The sequence below is a fragment of the Panthera onca genome, chromosome D4 (assembly GCF_046562875.1).
Source record: "Panthera onca isolate mPanOnc1 chromosome D4, mPanOnc1 haplotype 2, whole genome shotgun sequence".
In the NCBI taxonomy this organism is placed as follows: domain Eukaryota; kingdom Metazoa; phylum Chordata; class Mammalia; order Carnivora; family Felidae; genus Panthera; species Panthera onca.
In genome coordinates this window covers 18,416,284-18,438,191 of record NC_138351.1, presented here as the reverse complement: position 1 = coordinate 18,438,191, position 21,908 = coordinate 18,416,284, and the positions used below count along the sequence as shown (strand labels likewise).

The following is a 21,908-nucleotide window of genomic DNA, read 5'->3' as shown; positions in this document are numbered from 1 at the left end:
TTTCCCATCAGAGAACATATTATTCAGATTCAAATCCTGTAAATTATGCCACCGATGCACAGCTGTGCCTGTCACTTCACAGGGTTTGTTCAACTACAAACTTGAATTAGACACACAAGGCTGAGCCTGGGCTCTCTTATCCGCTGATGATAGGAGAAAACCGACCCTTACAGAATCCTAAGTCCCCGCCACCGAATTAACTCGTGACGCAGGAGCTGGTGCAGAGGGAAAAACTGTCTATCATTTCATTCCCAAAGATGTAATCCCAGCGCTCCCCAAGGTCTGAGCTACAGAGTCATAAAACTGAAAAAGGCCAACTTACTTACTGGTGATTCATCTTGTTATCTTCATTTAGGCGCACACGGGGAGCCTTTGCCCTCTCGGGGTAATTTGGCATTCTCAGATTCCATGCCAGGCTGGACTCCTGACCCTGTTCCTATCAGTTAATTCCAAATGCTGGTTAGAACTTACGGCTCTGAAGTTGGAACCTTCCCCTGTGTGTGTGTTGGGGGGGGGGGGGCCTGCTACAACTACACGGCTTTGAAATTTCCAAAATCTAGACATCTACAAATTGCGTTGCTTTGCCTGCAGTCAGGCAACCTGAGATCTGATCAGAAGGATGATGCTTTCATTTAAAAAGCCCTGTTGTGACAGCTCCCAGGTTAGCTGTAGTGACCCTCTACCCCTGCTCTCTCTCTTTCTCTCTCTCTCTCGCTCTCTCTCGTAGAGGCTTATGGGTCAGTTATACAAAGCTCAGTCTCAAAGAAAATTGGCTTTGTCTCTTGGAATCAAGAAGAGTTTATGAGATGTTTCACAAGGGGCTGCAAGAGTTTGTCTTTCTACCAAACAATAACGAAGCAGTCATCGTCAGGCTGGGGTGGGGGTGGGGGAGGGAAGAACTTAAGGGCTGGATTACAGATACTATTCTAAGCTGGGAAACCCATCTAGATGCCCGGACATACTCTTGTCATGGGATACAAGGTTCCCCTGCTTTTCAAAAGTCTGCATTATACCACTTCGCTCTTGCAAAAGACCTAGGTTAGTACCTGTTTTTTGCTAACTGGAAGAAATCCAAAGAGTATTTTGGCTTTCATGAAAAAAAAAAACAAAGCAAAGCTGAAGCTCAGCTGTGATTTTGCAGTGAGCCATCACAAAGGCAGCGCACATCCCAAGCTGTGAGAACGGCACCGGCACGCTCCTTCCTGGGGAACGACACTCAGCAGCTGAACACTGAGCTGGCCGAACCACAGCTTTGAACTGTGTCTGTGAGCATCTGTGCTTGATCTCGATTGATTCTGTGCATCCACATGTCCTAAGGTATCAGAAAAGCCTACGAGAGCTTCTTTATGGGGTCTGGAAATGCTCAAATATTTATTTCCATATAAATTAACGGTCATTGGCTCTCTGCTTTATGCCATTTTGTTCCCAGGAGGCACCTTAGCTGTGCCTCACTGTGGGTACGGATGTCTCAGTGTGTCTTTTTCCCTAACTGTAATCTCAGAATGATTTAGGTATAAATTAGGGTTGCCAGACTTACTAAATCATAACACAAGGTACTCAGCTAAATTTGCATTTTAGGGAGACAACCATTTCTCTTAGCGTAAGTGTAGCCCATGCGATATTTGAGTCATGCTCCTATTAAAATGTGTTATTTTATCTGACAGCCCTAGGTATAAATATAAACTTGACATGAGTTAGTGAAAAGCTTTTAAAATACATTAAAAGATGCCTTCAAAAGTCTCAGCTTCAGGGGCACCTGGGTGGCTCAGTCCATCAAGCATCCAACTCCTGGTTTGGGCTCAAGTCATGATCTCACAGTTGGTGAGTTCAAGCCCCAAGTGGGGCTTTGGGCTGTCTGCACGGAGCCTGCTTGGGATTCTCTCTCTCTCTCTCTCTCTCTCTCTCTCTCTCTCCTCTCTGCCCCTCCCCCTGCTCATGCTCTCTCTCTCTCTCTCTCTCTCTCTCAAAATAAAAAGTCTCAGCTTTACATTGTTGTCAGCATATGTGTATAGACTGAAGCTGGAGACTAGGCCTTTGGCCTAGTAAACCTAGACTCCAGTTTTGCTAGATGGTAAGCTTCCTGAGGGCAATGACTACATCTGCTCTCTTATCTCTGATGGCTGGCCCAGCACCTCCTACACAAGAAAAATTTGAAACAATCCACAGGGAGACTGAACAGATGGGCGAAATCTGATTTCTCTCTCATGCTGCATCATTCCTAGAAGACTTCAGTTTTCCCTGTGTTAAGGAATGACCGCATTTTTTCCCAATCCTTCAAGAAATCTAGAACTTTGTCGTTTTCTCTCTGTGCATAGGTGGGTTGAAAAGGGGTTTCCTGGGGTGCTTGGGCGACTCAGTCAGTTAGGTGTCCGACTCTTGACTTGGGCTCAGGTCATGATCTCACGGTTCATGAGTTTGAGCCCCGCACGGGGCTCCCTGCTGACAGCGTGGAGCCTGCTTGGGATTCTCTCTCTCCCCCTCTCTCTCTGCCCCTTCCCTGCTGGCGCTCTCTCCCTCTCTCTCAAAATAAATAATAAAATTAAAAAAAAAATGTTTAAAACAAAAAAAGAAAAGGGGTTTCCCACTGGTTCAAAGGGTAAGTCTGAAAAGCACGTCTGTATCTTAAGACCCATTACTGAAACATTCTATCTACAGCAAAAGCCGCCCTTGAGCTTGGGCCGAGCAAATATGTCCTAAGGACACAGTCTTGTGACTCCTCTGCTTGCTCTGCTGGTCTTTTACACTTTTTTGTTTTTTTTTCTTTTTTTGGAACTTTTAAAAATTTGGTTCTCTCGTTGTTGTCATCTCAGAAGGTATCCCGTTTTCCAAAAATCAGAGAAAGTATTTAATTCTTAAAAGGACTTGTACTAAGCATGATGTCTTGCTGTGCGATACTCCCTTCTTCGGAACTTCATGAGCATCCGTAGTAAGTAGCATTCTCATCATCACGCTCTTGGATCAGTGAGAGACGTCGACTACGACAACAAAGAAGCAATGTATTTGCTCCTTGTTTAGTAGGTGCGTCGCTGAATAGGTAACCCCAAGACTAACCAGGTTACTCTCAAGTCTAATTGCACATTGAGCCCTTTCAGGTAAAACGGTGCCTTGGAGGGCAGCTAAAAATGCTGAAGGAATATTCTAAGTATTGTGGAGAAATGGAGGAGAAAGTTTGGAAAGACACTGGAAAGAGATCAGAAAAAGGGCACGTGTGGTGGGCACTGTGGACCGGCGGTAAAATCACAAGCGACGCTGGTTCAAGATGGCGATTAATGGGTTGGAATGAACGTTAGAAAATAGCTCATCTGCTCCGTGATTTTATCAGTGAAATCAGCCCAAGGAGGAGTGGCATGCTAAGAGCAACCGTGAGCTCGTCGTGAAAGCTGAGACCAGGATCCAAATATCCCAATGCCTCTTTCAACTGATAACACAGTGTCTCTCCAACTGGTTGCTCCCATGTCTGCCACAGAGTGAGACAGTACCACGTACGCCTCCATAAAATGGTTTCAGTTCTGGCAAAATAAGAGAAACTTACAAACAACATGGTTTTTGATTCAGATCGGTAACAAAGAGGCAAGTAACACGTTAAGGCCAGTCAGTAGCCAGGAAGAGAAGGTTAAGAGTCTACTGTAGCAAGGGGGACGGGGGAAGGTCCCTCAAAGGAGGTGCCCTTTGCTTTGGTATGTCAAAGATGATGAGATATCCATCACACAAAGACCAAAGGAAATACGTTCCAGGCAAAGGGAAAAAGAGTAAGAGTTGAGAGTTTTGAGAGGTAGGCCAACGTCGCCAACTGTGATAAGTAAAAAGGAGGCATTTCAAAAACTAGGTCAGGGAGGTAGGAAGAGACCAGATCGTGATAGCCTTTGAAGACCATTAAGAAAAAACTGGATTTTATTCCAAAGGCAACAGAAAGTCATTGAAATATTTGATCTATGTGTATCCTAAGAAACATACTTTCGGTGGAGAACGACTGTGGAGAACAGTAAGAATGAAAATCCAATTGCTGTGGTCCAGGTCAAAGATGATGGTGGCATTAACCAGACTGGTGGTGGTACATGAGAGGAAAGTCCACAGGTTTGCAGACTGCTCCATTTTTGGCTTGAGCAACTGGATAAATCATGGCGCCATTTATTAGGAAAGAAAGAGTTGAGGGCAATGGTGACACACAGGAATTAAAAGTATCATATGTGTCATACTAAGTTTTGGATACTTCCTAGACATCTAGTTGGAGATGTCAGGTAAATGAGAGAAGGAGATATAAATGTGAAGCAAGGACACCAGCATAAAGGTGAGCCCTGGGCTCTCCAAAATACACAGATGAGCCGGAGCGGGTGTCATCGATGACAAAGACAGAAGGTGCACGAGAGGCAAGAAAAAACTGAGAGAATATGGTCTCAAGCCACTGAGAGCCATTTTTCCAGAGGAGCAAATAAATGACTGACCACTGTGTCAAGTGAAAGGTAGAGTCAGATGAGATCAGAGATGGATCCACAGGATTCGAAATAGCAAAGCATCGTTGATATCAACAAAAGCTGTTGCACTCTGGATAGTTTTTTTTAAAAATCGTATGGTATGGAAGGCAACTAATCAGAGCCATTTTTATGTGTTTGTGTATCCTTCCCAAACTACCCTGTGTGCGTGGAACTATACACATATACACATAGGTCCTTTCTTTGTGTTTGAACATTAAACATAAACGGGAACACATGTTCTATTTCTTTCTATACTGCTTTTTTAACTTTATGTATTATTCCGAAGAACTTTCCTCATCAGTATGTCTAGATTTGTAACACCATTTTATTAGCTACTCACTGCTTTGTTGCAAGGGTTTAACCTATGCTTTTGATCTTTTCCTACGTGTACAATTCATTATACCATGGTATACTGTATACTTCTCAAAGTACCAGCATGAACAATGTGGAGTCTTCACATGGAGGGGAGATCTGGACATAGGAGTTAAGAGATCACCCTACAGAGATCAAAGCTAAAACCAAAACTCAAAGATTCTTTCCGTTGCACCATATTGCCTCCTTTTATGTTCCAAGAATTGATTTCTGTTTGGCAGAACTGAGTACAAACACAAAATTCACAAGCACTTCGTAACAAATCAGGCCTTTTCAAGGGTGATGTTCTAATTAGATTCCTTATTTACTCTTGCATTCATTAAAATAAATGCAGGGATCAGTATGCTTGCTTTTCAAAGCCAGACAATTAACATGGCTTTGGGTTTCCTTGTCGTTGGCTGGCTTTTGTTTGTTGTTTGCTGTTTTCACTTACCCCTTAGGTTTGCTTACTTATTTCATCCTGCCTTGCCCTGGGGTCCCAAAAAGTCCCTTCTTAAGACCTGCTATAGACTAAACGTTTGTGCCCCACCCCCCCCAAATTCATACACTGAAGCCTCTGACATCCAATGGGATGCTATTAGGAAATGGGGCCTTTGGGAGATGATTAGGTCACAAGGGTGGAGCCCACATAAATGGCATTAGGGTCCTTATAAAGGAGACCCCAGAGACCTCCCTTGCCCCCTTTTGCCATGTGAGGGCACAACAGGAGGACAGCTGTCTATGAACTAAGAAGTGAGCTCTCACCAGACACTGAATCTACTAACATGTTGACCTTGGACTTCCCAGCCTCCAGGACTGTAAGAAATAAATTTCTATTGTTTATAAGACACCCAGACTATGGTGTTCTGTTATATAGTGACCCAAATGGAGACAAGACCTATCTAGAAATTTAGAATGTTGTCATCACCCGACATTTTCTAGATCAAGCACCTACTTTTTTAGAATCTGATACCTTAGAAATACTACCCAAACTAAGAAAATAATAAAGATTTTTACATTTTGTATCCTTCCTGCAAGTGGCTGAAGTGACATGAGAAATCCGTATCGACCCTACCTTTCCCCATCAAGTCTCTCTTTCTATTTTCACATGGCCGTCACTTTTTTGGCCATTTGTTCTTTTCTTTGACTTGTCCTGTTTCCTTCAGCCTTCATTTCCCGTTAAGGCTCTTCCCCCAGTGCAGTGACAGGTGTCGGTGGAAAAGTGGGCACAAGCGAAGTGGGCATGCGTGCTCCGTCCTGTCCTCGGCAGCCTTTGCTTCAGAACTTACGCGACCTGAGCCTCTTCTCTGTGCCCGAAAGACACTCGTATTTCAATTTGGAGACTGAGACACAGAGAAAAATCACCTTTGAGCCGCTCAGCGGAGCACGACCAACCAGCACAAAGGCTGGCATTCAGGTGAGGGTAAGACCCCAGCAAAGTTGCGGAAAGCGTTGGAACCCGTCTTTCGTGCCTTCCTCCCTTTCTCCCGACACAGCCCACTCAAGGGGTCACGCACTGGGATGCCTCTCGGCTGCGTTTCCTTCGGTCCGCACAAATATTTTTAAGCTTTCCAATTATTTGCCAACATGCGAAATCGGGAAACGTTACTCACGGGTTCTGTGGAACGGCTCCCTTACGCACAGCAGGGGTTCTCCACTTCGCTGGTTGCCCAATTATCTTATATCTGGCCCATCTCACTCATTCTTCTGATCTGCACTCCCAGTGTAGGTATGTGAGTTTATAACCTTTCAAAATGAAGGACTGCCAAGGGCTCTCTAACAAAGACTTGGCCACCTTTCCAACGTCGCTGAGAATTTTATTTTTGTTTTTTTAAATTCACTCCTGCCTGTGAGGGATCTGGGTCGCGACCCAAACCTTCCCACCAAATAACCCAGCAGCGTACAATCTGATTCTCTGGTCTCTGACCATCCAGACATCTGGTAGACCTGACAACAAGACTGTAGGGAAGGGGCGGTGGAGAACACAGCGGAATCTATACATGCCTCCTTCCGTCCTCCCCATACTCCCAGCCATCCTGCCACCATAAATGTGCCAAAGGTTGCAAACTCGCGGCCGAAAGGCTTTTGCCAAGCATATATGTGTTCTAGAGGGGTTTTTCAAAGACACGGAAACGCTACCCAAAACGAGACAGGACTTGACTCTAACGGCTGCACTTTGCAGCTGGAAAGGCGGCAAAAAAGGCAGTCTGGAAGAAGAGAGCCCCCAGTATGCCCCTTGACTGCCACGTCCACGTCCTCCCTACACATCATCAGAAGCAAGCCCATGCTGCTTCCAGAAGCACTCATTCTCGGGACACTCGGTAACTGTCGCTCACCGATGACACACTGAGAGGCATATGCGCGACCGTCACAGTGATGACAGCTGCCAAGAACACAAGGCCTCGGGTGCCTGCCCGAGAGAACACGGCCACTGTCATCCCACCTCAACACACCCAGGATCATCGCGCACGGCTGGATGGGCACCAGCCCAGGAATGTTCAATTAGAAACCGGCACTTCACGAAAGAAAGTCAAACCATTAAGCTATTATCACGTTTAAAGGCAAAGAGCAGAAAATTAACCTGCCAAAGAAAAACAGTTCACAGGAGCGGCTGGAATGAGGGCAGGTGGGGCGAGAGGAAATGGAGCGTGGCCTGAACAGGAAGCACCTGAACTCAGGTGAAGCCAATTCCGCAGCCGCGTCAGGCCAAGTGCAGTCTTATTAGGAAAAAGGCGGAGCTGCGGTTCACGGCTGGGAGTCCGGGAAGATTGAGTTCAGACGCTTCTGAGCATGTATCTCTCACCAAACAAGGTTTCTTCACTTCCAAGGCTCTGCTAGTGATCGGATGCATGCGAACAGTTTAGAACTAGTCTGTCTCAGAGCTACGAAAAAGAGGTAACTGATGTGCTAGTTGTCTGCCTGGACCAATTAGAGATCAATCAGAAGCGGAGGCAAAATATTCCAAAGGGACAAGGTGAATCCATGGGGAAACGGGGTTTGACTGATACGACATGGATTTGTACAGCCCCTCAGGAACACTTCAGGACACTTACCCCATCACATGACCGCACGTCTTTCCGTCTTGAGGCAAAAAGAGGAGAAACGCTAGTCATCTGAAAATCAAATCCTGGGCACAGGAGGTGCCGACCGGGGTCAGGAAGGAACCTGAACTTCCCTGTCTTCTTTCCCAGGTCTGATTTCCTTCTGATCTTGCTAACCACATCCAAGCACCTCACTTCTCTCCTCCTTCCTTTCTCTATACCCCTTTATTGTCGTTGTACGATGCTTGAACACTCAGCCTGAAAATTCTCTTCGGAGGAAATGGCTTATGTATAAATGTAATGAATGGGCAATAGCTTTGTGAGCTAAAGGCTTGCACTTAATTCTGGCCCACATTTACAGAGGGACAATTACTGCTTCCAGAGAATAAGTAAGGGGCTTCAGATATTTAAAGAGCTGTTATGTAGAAGTCTGGAAGGCAAAAATATGGGTAGAAGTTACAAGCAAGCAGGTTATAACTCAACAAGTTAAATCTCTTCCATTATAGAAATGTTTCCTTTGTCCAGTACTGAACTCTGTCACTGGGCCTACTTAACAGGTCTGAAAAACTCCCTCTTAGGACGACACTGGGAGGTATGCCAGCATTGGTAGGAAAGAGAGAAGTCTAAATCTAAAGGTCCTACGATTCTGCAGTAAATAATATTATACAAATAGGTTTTTTTTTATAATGAGATACACGGTCATACACATCCACGTGATCGGGCGGTTTGACAAACTTGAACTTTAGGAAGAAACTAGACAGGAGAGGTGCCTATCCCTTACCCCATAGCAGAAGGTGACCTTAGGGATCCCTGGGTGGCTCAGTGAGTTAAGTATCTGACTTCGGCTCAGGTCATGATCTCAGGGTTTGTGAGTTCGAGCCCTGCGTCGGGCTCTGTGCTGACAGCTCAGAGCCTGGATGCTTCGGATTCTGTGTCTCCCTCTCTCTCTGCCCCTCCCCCAACCCGCCCTCTCAAAAAAAAAAAAAAAAATTAAAAATTTTTTTTTTTTAAAGAAGGTGATTCTATCCTAGATCTGGATAAAAACTGACCTGTAAACAGACTTGAACTCAGTAAAAGGACTGGAATAGGAAATTTAGGATTCTGGTTTTTCTGTTCTGGGTAAGAAGGAGGAGAAGGAAAAAAAAAAAAAATCCCGCCTCCGCCCCTGCCCGTGTCTGCATGGGCAACACAAAAGCTATAAAGAACTTCCATTCTGAAGCTGTCTACAGACGACAGCCTCCCTGACCAAATGCCAGAGGGCTGGCAAAGATTTCTAAACAGATTAATAAGAGGCTTCGGAGAATGTTAACTCAAAACCGTCGTTCCTGAAATTTAGCTGAGGTCTCTTGGAGAAAAGCTGGCCAGTCAGAAAGAAAGACACGGATAAGAGTGTCGTAAGAGTCAGTGATCCAACTGCTGTAATAATGTACCGACACTCTCTGCAAGATTGTCATTACCGTACTAGGGATGCTGTCTTAGAAGTCTGTGAATCGCTGTCATTTAAAAAGCTAATCATAACATAATGTTAACACACGGAAACCAGGCTATTCTTGTTCCCTGGGCTCATGCACCCCAACCGACCACAGCGTTTTCTTAGCACCAGGAAGATCCTTCTTATAGTGTCACCATTTTTGCATTTCCTTCTTTAGAGCCCTCTAAATAAAAACAAAAGCAGGGGGGGGGGGGCGGGGAACCGTGCAATTTACTACAGGAAGCAAAAGCCAGGATGTGTTTACTGTGTGTATTTCCTGCAACTCACTGGTTCAGTTTCTCTCTCTGAAGATAACGGCAATCAGAAATGACGCACTGCCAATGTTTTCCAAGCCACTGACGTGGCCCCATCACCCGAATCACACACGTGCCTCCACTCTAGCACCCAAGCCGTCCACCATACACACACCCAACGGCAAAGAAAAGAAGACCTTCCTAAGAAAGGAAGTCCCGTGGACACTAGGTTTATACTCCCAATGAGATCGGCTGTGAGTTGGCCACATAAAGTTAGCCAGCACACGGTGACACGGTCTCAAAGGATCTCCGCACAAAACACTTATTCATCAGAAAGGGGAAACGAGTCATTTTAAAGTAGAGAAGACTGGGGGCTCAGGAGGGTGAGCATCCAACTTCAGCTCGGGTCAGGATCTCATGGTTCATGGGTTCAAGCCCTGCGTCCGGCTCTGTGCTGACAGCTCAGGGCCTGGAGCCTACGTCAGATGTTGTGTGTGCGTAATTTGCAAAAAAAGCGCTAGCAGTTGAAAGAGGAAGAAAAAATAAAAAGAAGTCTGACATGGTATACAAAGAGGGTGTGGGAAAAACACAACCACACGTATTCTTGGCTCAGAACAAAGACAACTGGCAAAGCTTGTACGAAATCGCTAGATTGGATAATAACATTAAATGACTACTAATGTCCAGAGTTTGGCCAGAACGTGAACCGTTTGTACTTCCGGTTATAGTAGCCGAACGTCTTTGGTTTTAGTCAATACACAGTGAAGTATGTAGAGCGAAAGGTGCCTCGTGCTCGTGTGTGTAATCTGTTCCCAAATTTTCAGAAAAAAACTTCTAGATGCAGCTACGGACACACACCTACACGTGTGGGCGGGGGGGGGGGGGCGGGGTGTGTGTTGTGAGTGTGGACAGAGAGGAGAGAGAGAATACGATCAAATGGTAAAATGTAAAACGTAAACAACATTTGGGGGATGTGGGCAGCTTACACAGGGATTCTGCACAACGTTTTTGCGACTGCTCTAAGTAAAAAGGTTTTCAACGTTACAAAATAGTAATAATGAGGGGCCTCTGGGTGGCCCAGTTGGTTAAGCATCCGACTCGTGATTTCAGCTCAGGTCATGATCTCACGGTTCATGGGACTGAGCCCTGCGTCGGGCTCCGTGCTGTTAGCACGGAGCCTGCTTGGGATTCTCTCTCCCTCTCTCTCTCTCTGCCCCTCCCCTGCTCATGCTCTCTCTGTCTCAAAATAAATAAACTTTAAAACAATAATAATAATAATAATAATAATGACCCATGTTGGCCTGAGCTCTTCAAGGAGGGAGCTGGAACAGGAGAAATAACGTAGCACACGTCCCTCACACCTGCTCCCCCACCCCCCACGCTGAACAGCACCGTAATGTGCTGAGTTTCCCTGAAGGCGACTGTGGAGGCCTGCGGTGACTTCTCCTAGGGCACAACTACATCTCCAAATCCCCAGAGCCTGACCCAGGGCCTGCCATATACTAGAGGCTCAAGAAATGGCCAATGAATGAATGAACGATCTGTAAGAAATATCTGCAAGAAACTGTAGACAGCCCCCAATTTGAGGCACCCCACGGGCCCAGTTGGTAGGATTGCGGCCTCTCGTATAAACAGCTGGGTGGGAACGAGGGCAGGAGGCGTCAGAATAAAGAGTTAGGTATGGTTCTCCCAAGGGGTGTTCTTTTTATTGAGGAGGAAGGGGAACTGAGCACGTCCCCGAGAGCTGGCCTGAGATGGCCCTACCCCTTTGGTCTCAGTGAAGAAGGGCATACATTCCGGGTGTGATGTGGGCCGGCATCCAAGGTCTCTATCGGATCCCGCGTGAGCTATCCGATGCACTGAGATAAGAGGAAAGGAAGACCAAGATTTCCCAAGATAACACTAGAGTCTGAAACAACTCCACATTCAGTAAACCCTTCATTATGAACACAATGCCTCGTTACATTCTGTTCTTACCTCCCAACCCAACTCGTATTTGGTTTCTCAAATTCACACTGACTACACACATGAGCTACGAAATTGGAATCATTTTAATTACTGAAGTTCAAGAAAGCTTCAAGAAAGTTGGTTAGCAGATGAAAAACGTGACTCTGCTTCAAAAATTTAGCTAATTCAAGAACGTCCCGACAGACTGCTTTTCCAGAGACGTTCAATTCTGAGTGGAGATGAAGGGGGGGAGGGGGGGGCAAAAAAATTTACAACCCTCAGGCCACCGGACTGCAAGTCTTAGGAGCTGTTCCTATAACCCAAAACCGGGTTACAGAAAATTGGGACCTACAAGAAATGTGCTTCCTCGAATCACCGAGATGCAATTTTGTGATCACGGACGCCGGGTGATACTATTCCAGAAACAAATTAAACGAGGCGAACCATGGCACCTGGCAGAGGGCAGGACTTCCAGTGGCAAACACGATTTGCATATTAATTCAAATAAGGACTTCTTGCTCTAATAAGGGATGCAATTTTCGCAGAATCTCTAGGCGAGACCTGCTACTGCTCACGTGTAGGGACTTGTTCGCCAATTTATTTGAAAATGAGCTCATGTGGCAAAACATAATGGGAGAAGGAAACCTTCCTAATCAATACAAAGTCACCAGTGAGCCCACAGAGGACCCAGGGCAGGCTGGTACAGCTGCTCTCTCCTCTGCTTTTCGCCTGCCACGTCTGGGGGGCCAAGTAGCTCCCTCTCGGAGTCAAGGCCTTTCTGTAACTTAATAAGGATGGGTATGTAACGCACCCTGAGTTTCAGCGGCCAGTGACTACTTTGCTCCTAACATCCTTCAGCTTCCTACCTCCCAGTGCAGAACCATCCCACCTCTCTAGAATGGAGTGGGAAAACGTGGACGTATCACACCTCCTTCTACGTACTTGCAAGGGGTATGTTGTCTGTATAACCCAAAAGGGCATAGGCTAAAGACAACGCGCAAGAAAGACACCTGACGAGCCCTCCCTCGAGGGCAGGAGCCGGCTTCTATCCCTTCCATGTTCAGTGTCCTTCCTGTCCCAGACACCGGGTGGCCAATGGCACGGCTCTATCAATGCCAGCTGAAATTGTGAGGACCCATGGCGACCTGAGGCCTGACCTACGGATTCTGTTAGAGACCCCGCTATGGAGTCCGCATAGGACCCCAGATCTATGTGCGACTTGTTACGATGGTGTGGAATTTTTATTCTTTCAGTACTTCTGAATCGATCCGTATCTCCTCCCACCACACTCCTCCCTTCTCCGGGAGGACCCAGCCTTATGATCCCCCTGGGCTGTTGTACCAGTGTTTTACGGCAACGGCATATTCCGGGGCAAATCAAGCCATCGTCTATGTTTGTCTGAAGAGGAAGCCAAGACAGTGGACCAAAGGACAGTATGGCACCTCCTGAAACTTGAACCTTCACGCTGGTCATCAGTTCCCAGTGTGATATTACCAATGAAAAATGCAGAAGCTTTGCCTCTTGGTCCCCACCCAACTGGTTCTTCTTACCTTTGGTTCCATTGAAATGAAACTGTGGGTTCCTCTGCTCGAGAGAACTGACCTTTTAATCGTCCTGCTATGATAGAAATGGTAATAGTCCTTCAGGGCTCCGATCTGCAAAGACAGGGGGGGAAGAACAAAAAGGAGTTAATGGAGTTCAAGGGAGTCTGCTGTTTTCCTGTTTTTCATTACAATAAGAACACAAAACAAAAAAGAAAAAAAGGCCCGTAAATTATGCAGTTGTCTGCTATGCTTAAATGTTACTTGAACCTTGGTGATCACTTTTCAAAAGAAGGACATGTGATATGAAATGGAGTGTCCTTGAGGCAGGGACTGCGGAACTAAAGATTATAATGGGGCAGCTTAGCCTCTCTGTATCTCCCTTTTAATGTTTAATTTATATGCAGCATTTTAAGTAATTCTATATCCATTTATATCCAAATGTGGGAAAGAGAAAAAAAAAATCAAATAGCTATCTGGTTATAAAAACACATTGCGTTCTGTTTGCTGCGAGAAATGTACAATGAGGGACCTTGTTAGATTATTTATATCATCAATTTGAAACAAGTCCTGAGCAGTTGGTCATTCACAGAGAAAACACCACTTGGTTTGTTTCGCGACTTAAGTAGACAGTATAAATACATAGCAGTTATTCATTTACTGCAAAGCGCAAAGTCGGATGGCAGTCTCTAAAACAAGACAAAGATCACAGACCCTACCTATCGACTAAGCATCCCGTGCAAAAGAACAGTTTGGTCTACGTGATCTGAGTCCCTTCTTTAACAAATTCATCTTCCCGTTTGTGTACCCTCCGTTCCGTTAAAAAGTTAGGTCTGGGGGCGCCTGGGTGGCTTGGTCGGTTAAGCTTCCGACTTCAGCTCAGGTCATGATCTCACGGTCTGTGAGTTCGAGCCCCGCGTCGGGCTCTGTGCTGACAGCTCAGAGCCTGGAGCCTGTTTCAGATTCTGTGTTTCCCTCTCTCTCTGCTCCTCCCCCGTTCATGCTCTGTCTCTCTCTGTCTCAAAAATAAAATAAAACGTTAAAAAAAAAAAAAAAAAAAAAAAAAAAAGTTAGGTCTGTTCAGGATAGCTCTGAAAACGAGTCACTGTCCACTTGAGGCAAACAAACAAAATCCCAGGCAGTCATAGTCTCTCAGCAGATTATAAGATACGGATCACATACGTGGAAATTGAACAATACACCAAACGAAGACAGAAGACTTTGGCTCTCATTCCGGCTGACACAGCTCAGAAGTGGTTTCTTGGCTAAATCCCATGTACTCGCTGTGTTTCCATTTCCATTCTTATAAAACTTGAGGTTGGACTAGTTAATTTCTAAGACCACCGCAGCTCTCCAATTCCATTCTTTGATACTGACCCCCTCCCCACCTTTTTTTTTTTCCCCCTTTGGGTAATTACATCCAATGGCTACTTCTCCAGAAGACCATGGCTCTGCCCTAAAAGGAGCACCATCAACAGGATGTTTTCCAACTAGGACAATTCAAAAGTTGGGCTTTCTTAATTAAAAAAAAAAAAAAAAAAAAAAAAGTCATTGGTCCAGCTTTATTTTTCCAGATAAAAGGTTTATTTTTTTTTTAATTTTCTTCTTTCCATCACATTTTCAATTATCTACCACACTCCTCTAGTAGGGATGATCAACCCAACTACTGCACCATTTAAGAGTCATGCCCTCACTGGGACTTCATGCTCTAACTTAAGGTCTCTAATCATTATTAGATTTGACAATTTGAAGTCACACATTTTTAACTCACGGGGAAACTGCCCAGATGTACCCAGAAAAGATCGTGGACTCTGTCTGAAGCAGCAGCGAACAATGAGGGGGAGGGCCCAATGCCAGCCTCAGTCTCCAAGAGTGTTTCAAGGAGGGATTTACGAGCCAATCTTAAGATTCCTGAGGACTAAGGGTAGAATTCACAGTGGGCTGTGTAATCCTTTATAAGAAAATCTTAAAATCCCAAGAAGCTTAGAGCTTTCATCTCATGTAGCTTTTGTCAAGAGTGCTCCTTGGGTAAACACAGTAGTTCTTGAGGAAAGGAACAGAAAATCTTTGAGGAAGAACGTTACACAGAACCTATCGCCAGTGTGAAAAGGGTCAGTGAGTTCCAGACCACGGTCATGCAACTAGAATGGAAACGCTTTGATTATAGGAAATAACTGAACTCAATTGAACTAGTAAACTCAAATATGGATGAAATATACCCTGAAAACATATTCAGATCCATTATGGCCTCGTTGGTAAAGACTGGAATCCCGGCCTTCTGTAAGGTGTACGAAGCTGGAAAACAGAACCCTTGTCCTCGCTTCGCTTGCTTTGGGATATTAGATACGTCACTTAACCGTTTTGGAGCCTTCATTCCTCAACTGTAAAATAAGGACACAGGTGGCATAGTGGACAGATACCGGAGTCAAACGGGGGGTAAGAAAAATGTTTATGGGTGAATGTGGTTATAAGGACTGAATGTAGTCACACAAGCACTGCCTGGTCAAGCCACTGCCTGACACACAGCGTCACATTACCACTCTCCCTTTCAATTTAAATATAAGTCCTATGTTCTCTCACCTCCTATCCTGCAATTCATCCCTTGCCTCTATCCCTTGGTCAGAATTCCTCTTGGTCTACCCTAGTATCACCTCTTAAATTCCCTTACGTAACTGGCAAAAGTCAAAAGGTCTGATGATACGCTCTCGGCGAGGACGTAGGCACAAATGCGGCTTGCGTAGGATTGGTCAAGAGCAAGCCCCGAGACAACCGTTTGGAGAGCCATTTGGTGCTATCCATAAATTATAAGCTGTACCTAACCTTTGGCCCAGGCTTTCCACTTCTAAAATTTATTGGACAGATACGGCCACTTATGTCTGAGAATGGAGGTTAGAGCAAAGTTTGTAAAGCAGAACGATACAAACAACTCAACAACAAGCTATAATCCATACATCGAAGGTAGTAAAGGGAGGGAGGGAGGGAGGGAGGGAGAAAGAGGGATGGAAGGAAGGAAGGAAGGAAGGAAGGAAAGAAAGAAAGAAAGAAAGAAAGAAAGAAAGAAGGGAGGGAGACCACAGGACCCAATTTTTGTAGGAGACCAAAGAAGGAATCTGAATTACGTATATGCTTAGAAGTAGAGGATGTTTCAGGAAGAACACTCAAACTGCAAAGAGGGCGTTTCTTATTCTCACCGTTTATGTGTGTGCGCTATTTTTTAATGAACAAAAACGATTTAAAAATGAAAGAAATCACACAAATACATTAAAGGGCACATACTCAAATCCCACCTTCTTTTCCGGGGACGAATGTGCTCCCCAAAGTCTGCGTGCCCGGTACAAGAGCCGCGTTTATGCAGGCCATTGAAACTCTCGGGCGGTAAGCTCTATTTTGTCTCCACCTTTCAGGGCTTCTGTTTCCTCGGGAGAGGGGTGCAATGGTGTCCGGGGACTGACTGATGTCTCATTTATGGAATGCCCACCATGCACCAGGCAGCTGACCGCTCTTGTACATGTTGTCATATTTAACTTAATGCTCCCCAGGAACCCTGGGAGATAAATCTCATCCCTCTAATTGGATGAAGAAGGTCATCGAAGCTCTGCCCACGTGTATACAGCTAGCACGGTGAGGTGGGAAAACGCAAATCCCTGTTCGATGTCGCGCATCGGGGTGAACCCAGGTAGTAGGGTGCATCCTAGAGGTGGGCTCACCCCCCCATCCTTCCGGTGAGTTCTCCTACACTGTGGAGCTTAAAAAGCTAGACTCGGTGCAGCTAGGGTTCTGACGTGACTAAGGTTCTACCAGTCAAAGACGGACCACGGCATCGTGGGGCACGTGCTCGGAGGCATTTACGTGCGTGGCCGTAGGGGTGGAAGGAGTCTCGACGTCTTGGCTGCCAGCTTTCTGCGCATCCGTGCCGCCCGTCCCGTTTTCCGGGCGAACTGGTAAGAGATCGTAGGAGACCTCCAGCGGCAGCAGCGGGAAGCCTCCCCGTTCCTCGGCGTTTTGTTGAGGATGAAGCGGCAACTCTTGCCAAGGTCCATCCCGTGACGTGGCTGTGGGGGAACGATTCTGAACGCGTGGGCTTCTCGACCGGTTCTGCAAGCTACTTAATAGTCTCTACTGAGATGCCTTCCCAGGTAGAACCAGTGGGTCCCGTCGTAGCCTTCCTACTAACTCTTAAAACTGGACCGATCAGAACTTCTGAAAACTTAGCCAACCCCTGACACACTCTCGTACAACTTAGAGCCCCTTCGAGTCACGTTCCTCTTGAGTCACGGGCTATGGGGCGCCCGTCAGCCACAGGCCCCTGGATGACTCACTGTGTCTGTTCCCACCTCTCGTTCGAGGAATACACCTGCTTCTGGTCTTCTCAGAGCCACGTGCACCAGATCTCCTCTCTCAACTCTGTTCTCTACAACAGCAGCCGGAGCAACGCCCCAGAAGGCAAGTTTGGCTATGCCACACGTCAGTTCACCTGCCTACGTGTTGTAGGGGCTTCCCTGTGCTGTGAAAAGAAACCTTGAACGCTAACGAAGAATATAGTTTATACAGTAAAGCAGAGTAATCCTATCATCGTAACATCTATGCTCTGCCCGGAACTATTTTACGTGCTTCGCCGTGCTCGGTGAACGAAGACCATCCTCCTACTCCGATCTGCGGGGCCTGCCTAACCCGGCTCTCTGGCCTCGGCATGGGTCACACGGGCTCTCAGTTCCCTGGACTCAGGCTGCACTGGCCTCTTCAGCTCCCTGTGTCAGACCTGCTGCTCCCTTGACCTGCCGGACAAGGAGCCCCCCTGCCTCCTCCCTCTCCTCCTTCATCTGTCACCCCAGGTAGAAAGTCTTTAAAACCCCTGGGCCAGGGACGCCTGGGTGGCTCAGTTGGTTGAGCGTCCGACGTTGGCTCAGGCCATCATCTCGGGGTTCGTGGGTTCGAGGCCCACACTGGGATCCTCTGTCCTCCTCTCTCTCTGCCCCTCCCTGCGCAGGCTCACTCTCTGAAAGATAAATAACTGAAGAAAAAAATGTTTTTAAAAACAACCCCCCAGGCCAGGTAAGCTCCCACCAGCTCCCAGAATCAAAAATATACGCCCGTAGTTATACCTCGATTAGAACAATTATGTGTTCAACGTCTGTGCTCCCAACTCTATGCCTGTACGTTCTGAGGAGATGGAGACACAACTGCGGTGCTTACCATTCTGTTTCCAGCTCCCGGTACACGGCTCAACACAGAACAGGTTCTCGGCAAAGACTACTGATTGACGACGTGAACATCGGAAGCCTTGAGCTGCTAACGTCGCACACGTTAGAGCTAGAGCTGCTTCAAAATCTCTGGTATAACAGGACCATCAAATTAAGGCTGGTTTCAGCAGAAATAATTTCATGCCACCTTAACTGCCAAGGTTATGGTGCGGAAGGTGATGCAGGCTGAGACGTCTCTATGCTGTTTTTGTTTTTGCAAGACCACGGCTGACGAGCAGTGTGCATTAGTTCAATCATTCTCTATCATTCGAACAAAGTAATCTTTCACTTTTCAGAGGGACACACATTTTAAAATCTAAATATATAGATTTAAAAGCATGTTTGTGTCTCTTTTCTATTAATATGCATGTCCCTTATTGGCAAGAATTGTGTCTTTTATATTCTTTCAACGGCACGGAGCACGCTGAGGGCATTTAATAAACATTAAGAAGAAAAATGTCATAACATGTTGGGAGTTATTCAAAAGAAAGACAGAGTATGAAAACAGAGCAGTAATGTTATCTATAAGCAGGCATTCCATCTAGCTCCTCCAGGGTAACGTAAAACAAAAGATGACTGTGTTTATCTGTCACGAAATACCAACAAGGGCTAAAACAAGAAACAATATATAACTAACAAAGGGGCATTTTATAAATAAATCAGAAACCATAGGTGTATAAGGAAGTATGAAATCAAGAGCAGAATCACCAAAGCTCAACCTTTTCCTTAATCCCACCTAAAAGGAAGGAGAATAATTCCTTCCCTCTGGCCCCTCTCAAGCTCCTTTTCTGTGCAGTCACATACACACACCCTTCCCGGCCTCGGAACATAACCCTATTTGACACTAAGCTGATAAATTTCATCTTTTGTTCCCAATTCTGTCAAGCATTTGTGCCTTTTCTTCTTTAGTGGAAGCCTCTCACCCTTGCACCCAGAATTTCCCTAACGTGACCCTCTCTCAAACCAAACTGCTCTTAGAGAAGTTTTTTTAAGAAACCATTTTATACTAAAGTGTACATGACTGATAAGACTCGATGTCTTCGTTCTTCCAGGAACAACTGAATTTGATCAGAAAATCAAAACTGAAGCCAAATAAATGAGTCCGTTATATCTATAACTTTAAAAAACAAACACTGTCAGACAATGATTGGAGGGTGATTGGAGGGTTTTTTTTATTTTCTGCCAACAAGAGAGAACCTTCCAGGCCCTAAATGCTTATGTCACAAGTAAGCTATTGACTTCTGAGCAGAGGGCTAGGAGCCAGAAGACCCACATTTTATCGTGACTTTGACCCCGTTGAGCAGCTGTGCAGCCTTGCTGAATTCATTCACCACCAACAGTCTCCCCTGTGCTGTAGCTAAGATCCTCTCCAGTCTAATGACTCCAGGTATAGAGTGTGTACATTTTTTTATACTCCACGCACACAGTTTGCAAATTTTTCATACACAGTTCTAGAGGGTGAACAACCATGCTCAGGACTGAGTTGTTTCCAGGGACATGGAGCTTTTCAGCGCTTAACCTGAGACAACTCCCCATCAAACCTGGTCACCCTGGTCACGAAGCAGTCATGTCAAGGACCCTGTGGTCACCTTCATGAACGCTGTCTGCCTTGTTCTCCCCTCCCGCCCTCTCTAATTTACAGATTTCCCCAAATTCTGAACTCCCTTGTGAAAGGTAACTGACCCCCATTCTACACATTTTTTTAAACAGGCAAGAATTTGAAAAGACATTTCACAAAAGGAGATATGCAAACAGCCAATGAGCATGTGCAAAGATGCTCAAACGCTAATTAAAATCATAATAGCTCTGTACGCACACACAAATGCCTACAGGTTAAGGACCGACAATACCATGCTCTAAGATTGTGGAACACTGTAACTCTCACCCGTAGCTAGTGGGAGTGTAAAACGGTCCAATATCTTTGGAAAATCGTTTGGTAATTTCTCACGAAATACACATCCTCCTCATGAACCAGGCATTCCATTTCTGGGTATTTACCCAGAAAAAAAAAAAAAAATGAAATTCTACTTTGAAACAAAACTGATACAGGAATGTTTACAGCAACTCTCTTAATAAGAGCCCCACGCTGGAAACAATGCAACAGGTAAATGGTAACAGGTACATGGTAAAATAAATTGTGGTATATCCCCATAGCGAAATGCCCAGCCATAAAAAGGAGCAAACTACTGATGTATGCAACAACGTCGATGAGTTTCCAAACCTCATGCTGATGCAGAAGAACGCTTCCTGCAGAATGCCACTGGTATGAAATCCTAGGACTATGTCAAACTATGATGACAGGAAACAGGTCAGCGACAACCTAGGTGTGGAGCTGGGACTGACTGGGAAAACCTGGAGAAATGTGGACGGTTGGGAATACTCTGTATCTTCAGGACGGTGATAATGACATCAGTGGTAAGTGCTTAGGTGAGCTGGAAGCAGTTCGTCGTAGGCTTACAATCCCATTTCACCTCTCCCCAACACCCTGCTCAATGACATCACACTTGTGACTTGAAATCAACAAGGACGGAAGTATTAACGTATCAGGAAAAATTGGCAAAGACTACAAAATTGGGGCTTCTTTTCCTCTGGAAGAATCACTTGTTTAGTATTTATCAGCACATCACGGGGCACGCAGATTTGTCAACACTCATCCAACCTCCTACAAAAATGGCTGCACTGGGGGGGGGGGGTACGTCAATGATACGTCAACGACGTTGATTTCAGAAGTTATAAATTTCCCTCTACGGATTTCTGGTGCACTCTCTCCCATCTGTGAGATGACTTACAGACTGGAAAACTTAAGAACCAGTTACGTGGGGCTGGAATTCACCTGTCAGCCCACATCTCTTCCCCCGCTCAGGTGAGACGGAGAAGAACCAAGTGGCAAAGCCCACAGGTCTTACTGACCAACCAACCCCTTTCCAAGGCTCCGCGTGGAAAGGCCCGAAACGTCAACGTGCTGAATTCCATTTACAGTTACAGAAACAGCAACTAGATAAACTGCTTCTCCTTCATGTAAATGTTTTCTCCGGTGCCTCTTTTGTGCTTCCCTGAGAATATTAAAACCTCTGCAATAATTTGCCTCCTGTGTTCCAGACTCTGTGACATTTAAAGTAGAACCTAAGAGAAGGTGGCCATGACTGCTTTCCCCCAAGTCACCAAGAACACGCCAACCTCAGGGTCTTTGCACTTGCTTTTCCTTTGCCTGGAATCTTCTAAATCTGACACACATCCTCTCTGCTTTCAGATCTTTGGCCAAATGCCCCTTTTCAGGGAGGCTTTCACTAACCACCTGATTTAAAACTGCCATCATGCCCTCCAGCATAGCCCGCCCCCCCCCTTTCTTACTTTTCCCTGTAACATTTAACACCATTAACGTATATTATTTTTATTTATCCCATTTGTTATTGGTCTTCCCCCATTGGAATATTAGCTCCATAAGGGCAGGGTTTTTTGTTTTATTTCACTGATAGATTCACCCTAGCTCCTCTTAACAGTGCTAGGCTTATCCAACAAATGCGTCGAGTGAAGGAATGGCCCCTGTCCTTGGGGTAATCAAAGCCAGAGTGAGCATGTCTCTAAACCTTT

The 21,908-nt window shown here is 45.7% G+C and overlaps 1 protein-coding gene across 4 annotated transcripts in view; it reads right to left on the bottom strand.

Annotated features, from left to right (window-relative positions):
* PCSK5 (proprotein convertase subtilisin/kexin type 5) overlaps positions 1 to 21,908 on the bottom strand; it is a 450,831-nt gene that overhangs the window by 395,269 nt on the left and 33,654 nt on the right. For all 4 annotated transcript variants that reach the window (XM_078436932.2, XM_078436933.2, XM_078436934.2 and 1 more), the window contains exon 2: positions 13,087 to 13,191. In XM_078436932.2, coding sequence (XP_078293058.2) covers positions 13,087 to 13,191 — 105 coding nt within the window. The remainder of the gene's footprint in view (positions 1 to 13,086; positions 13,192 to 21,908) is intronic.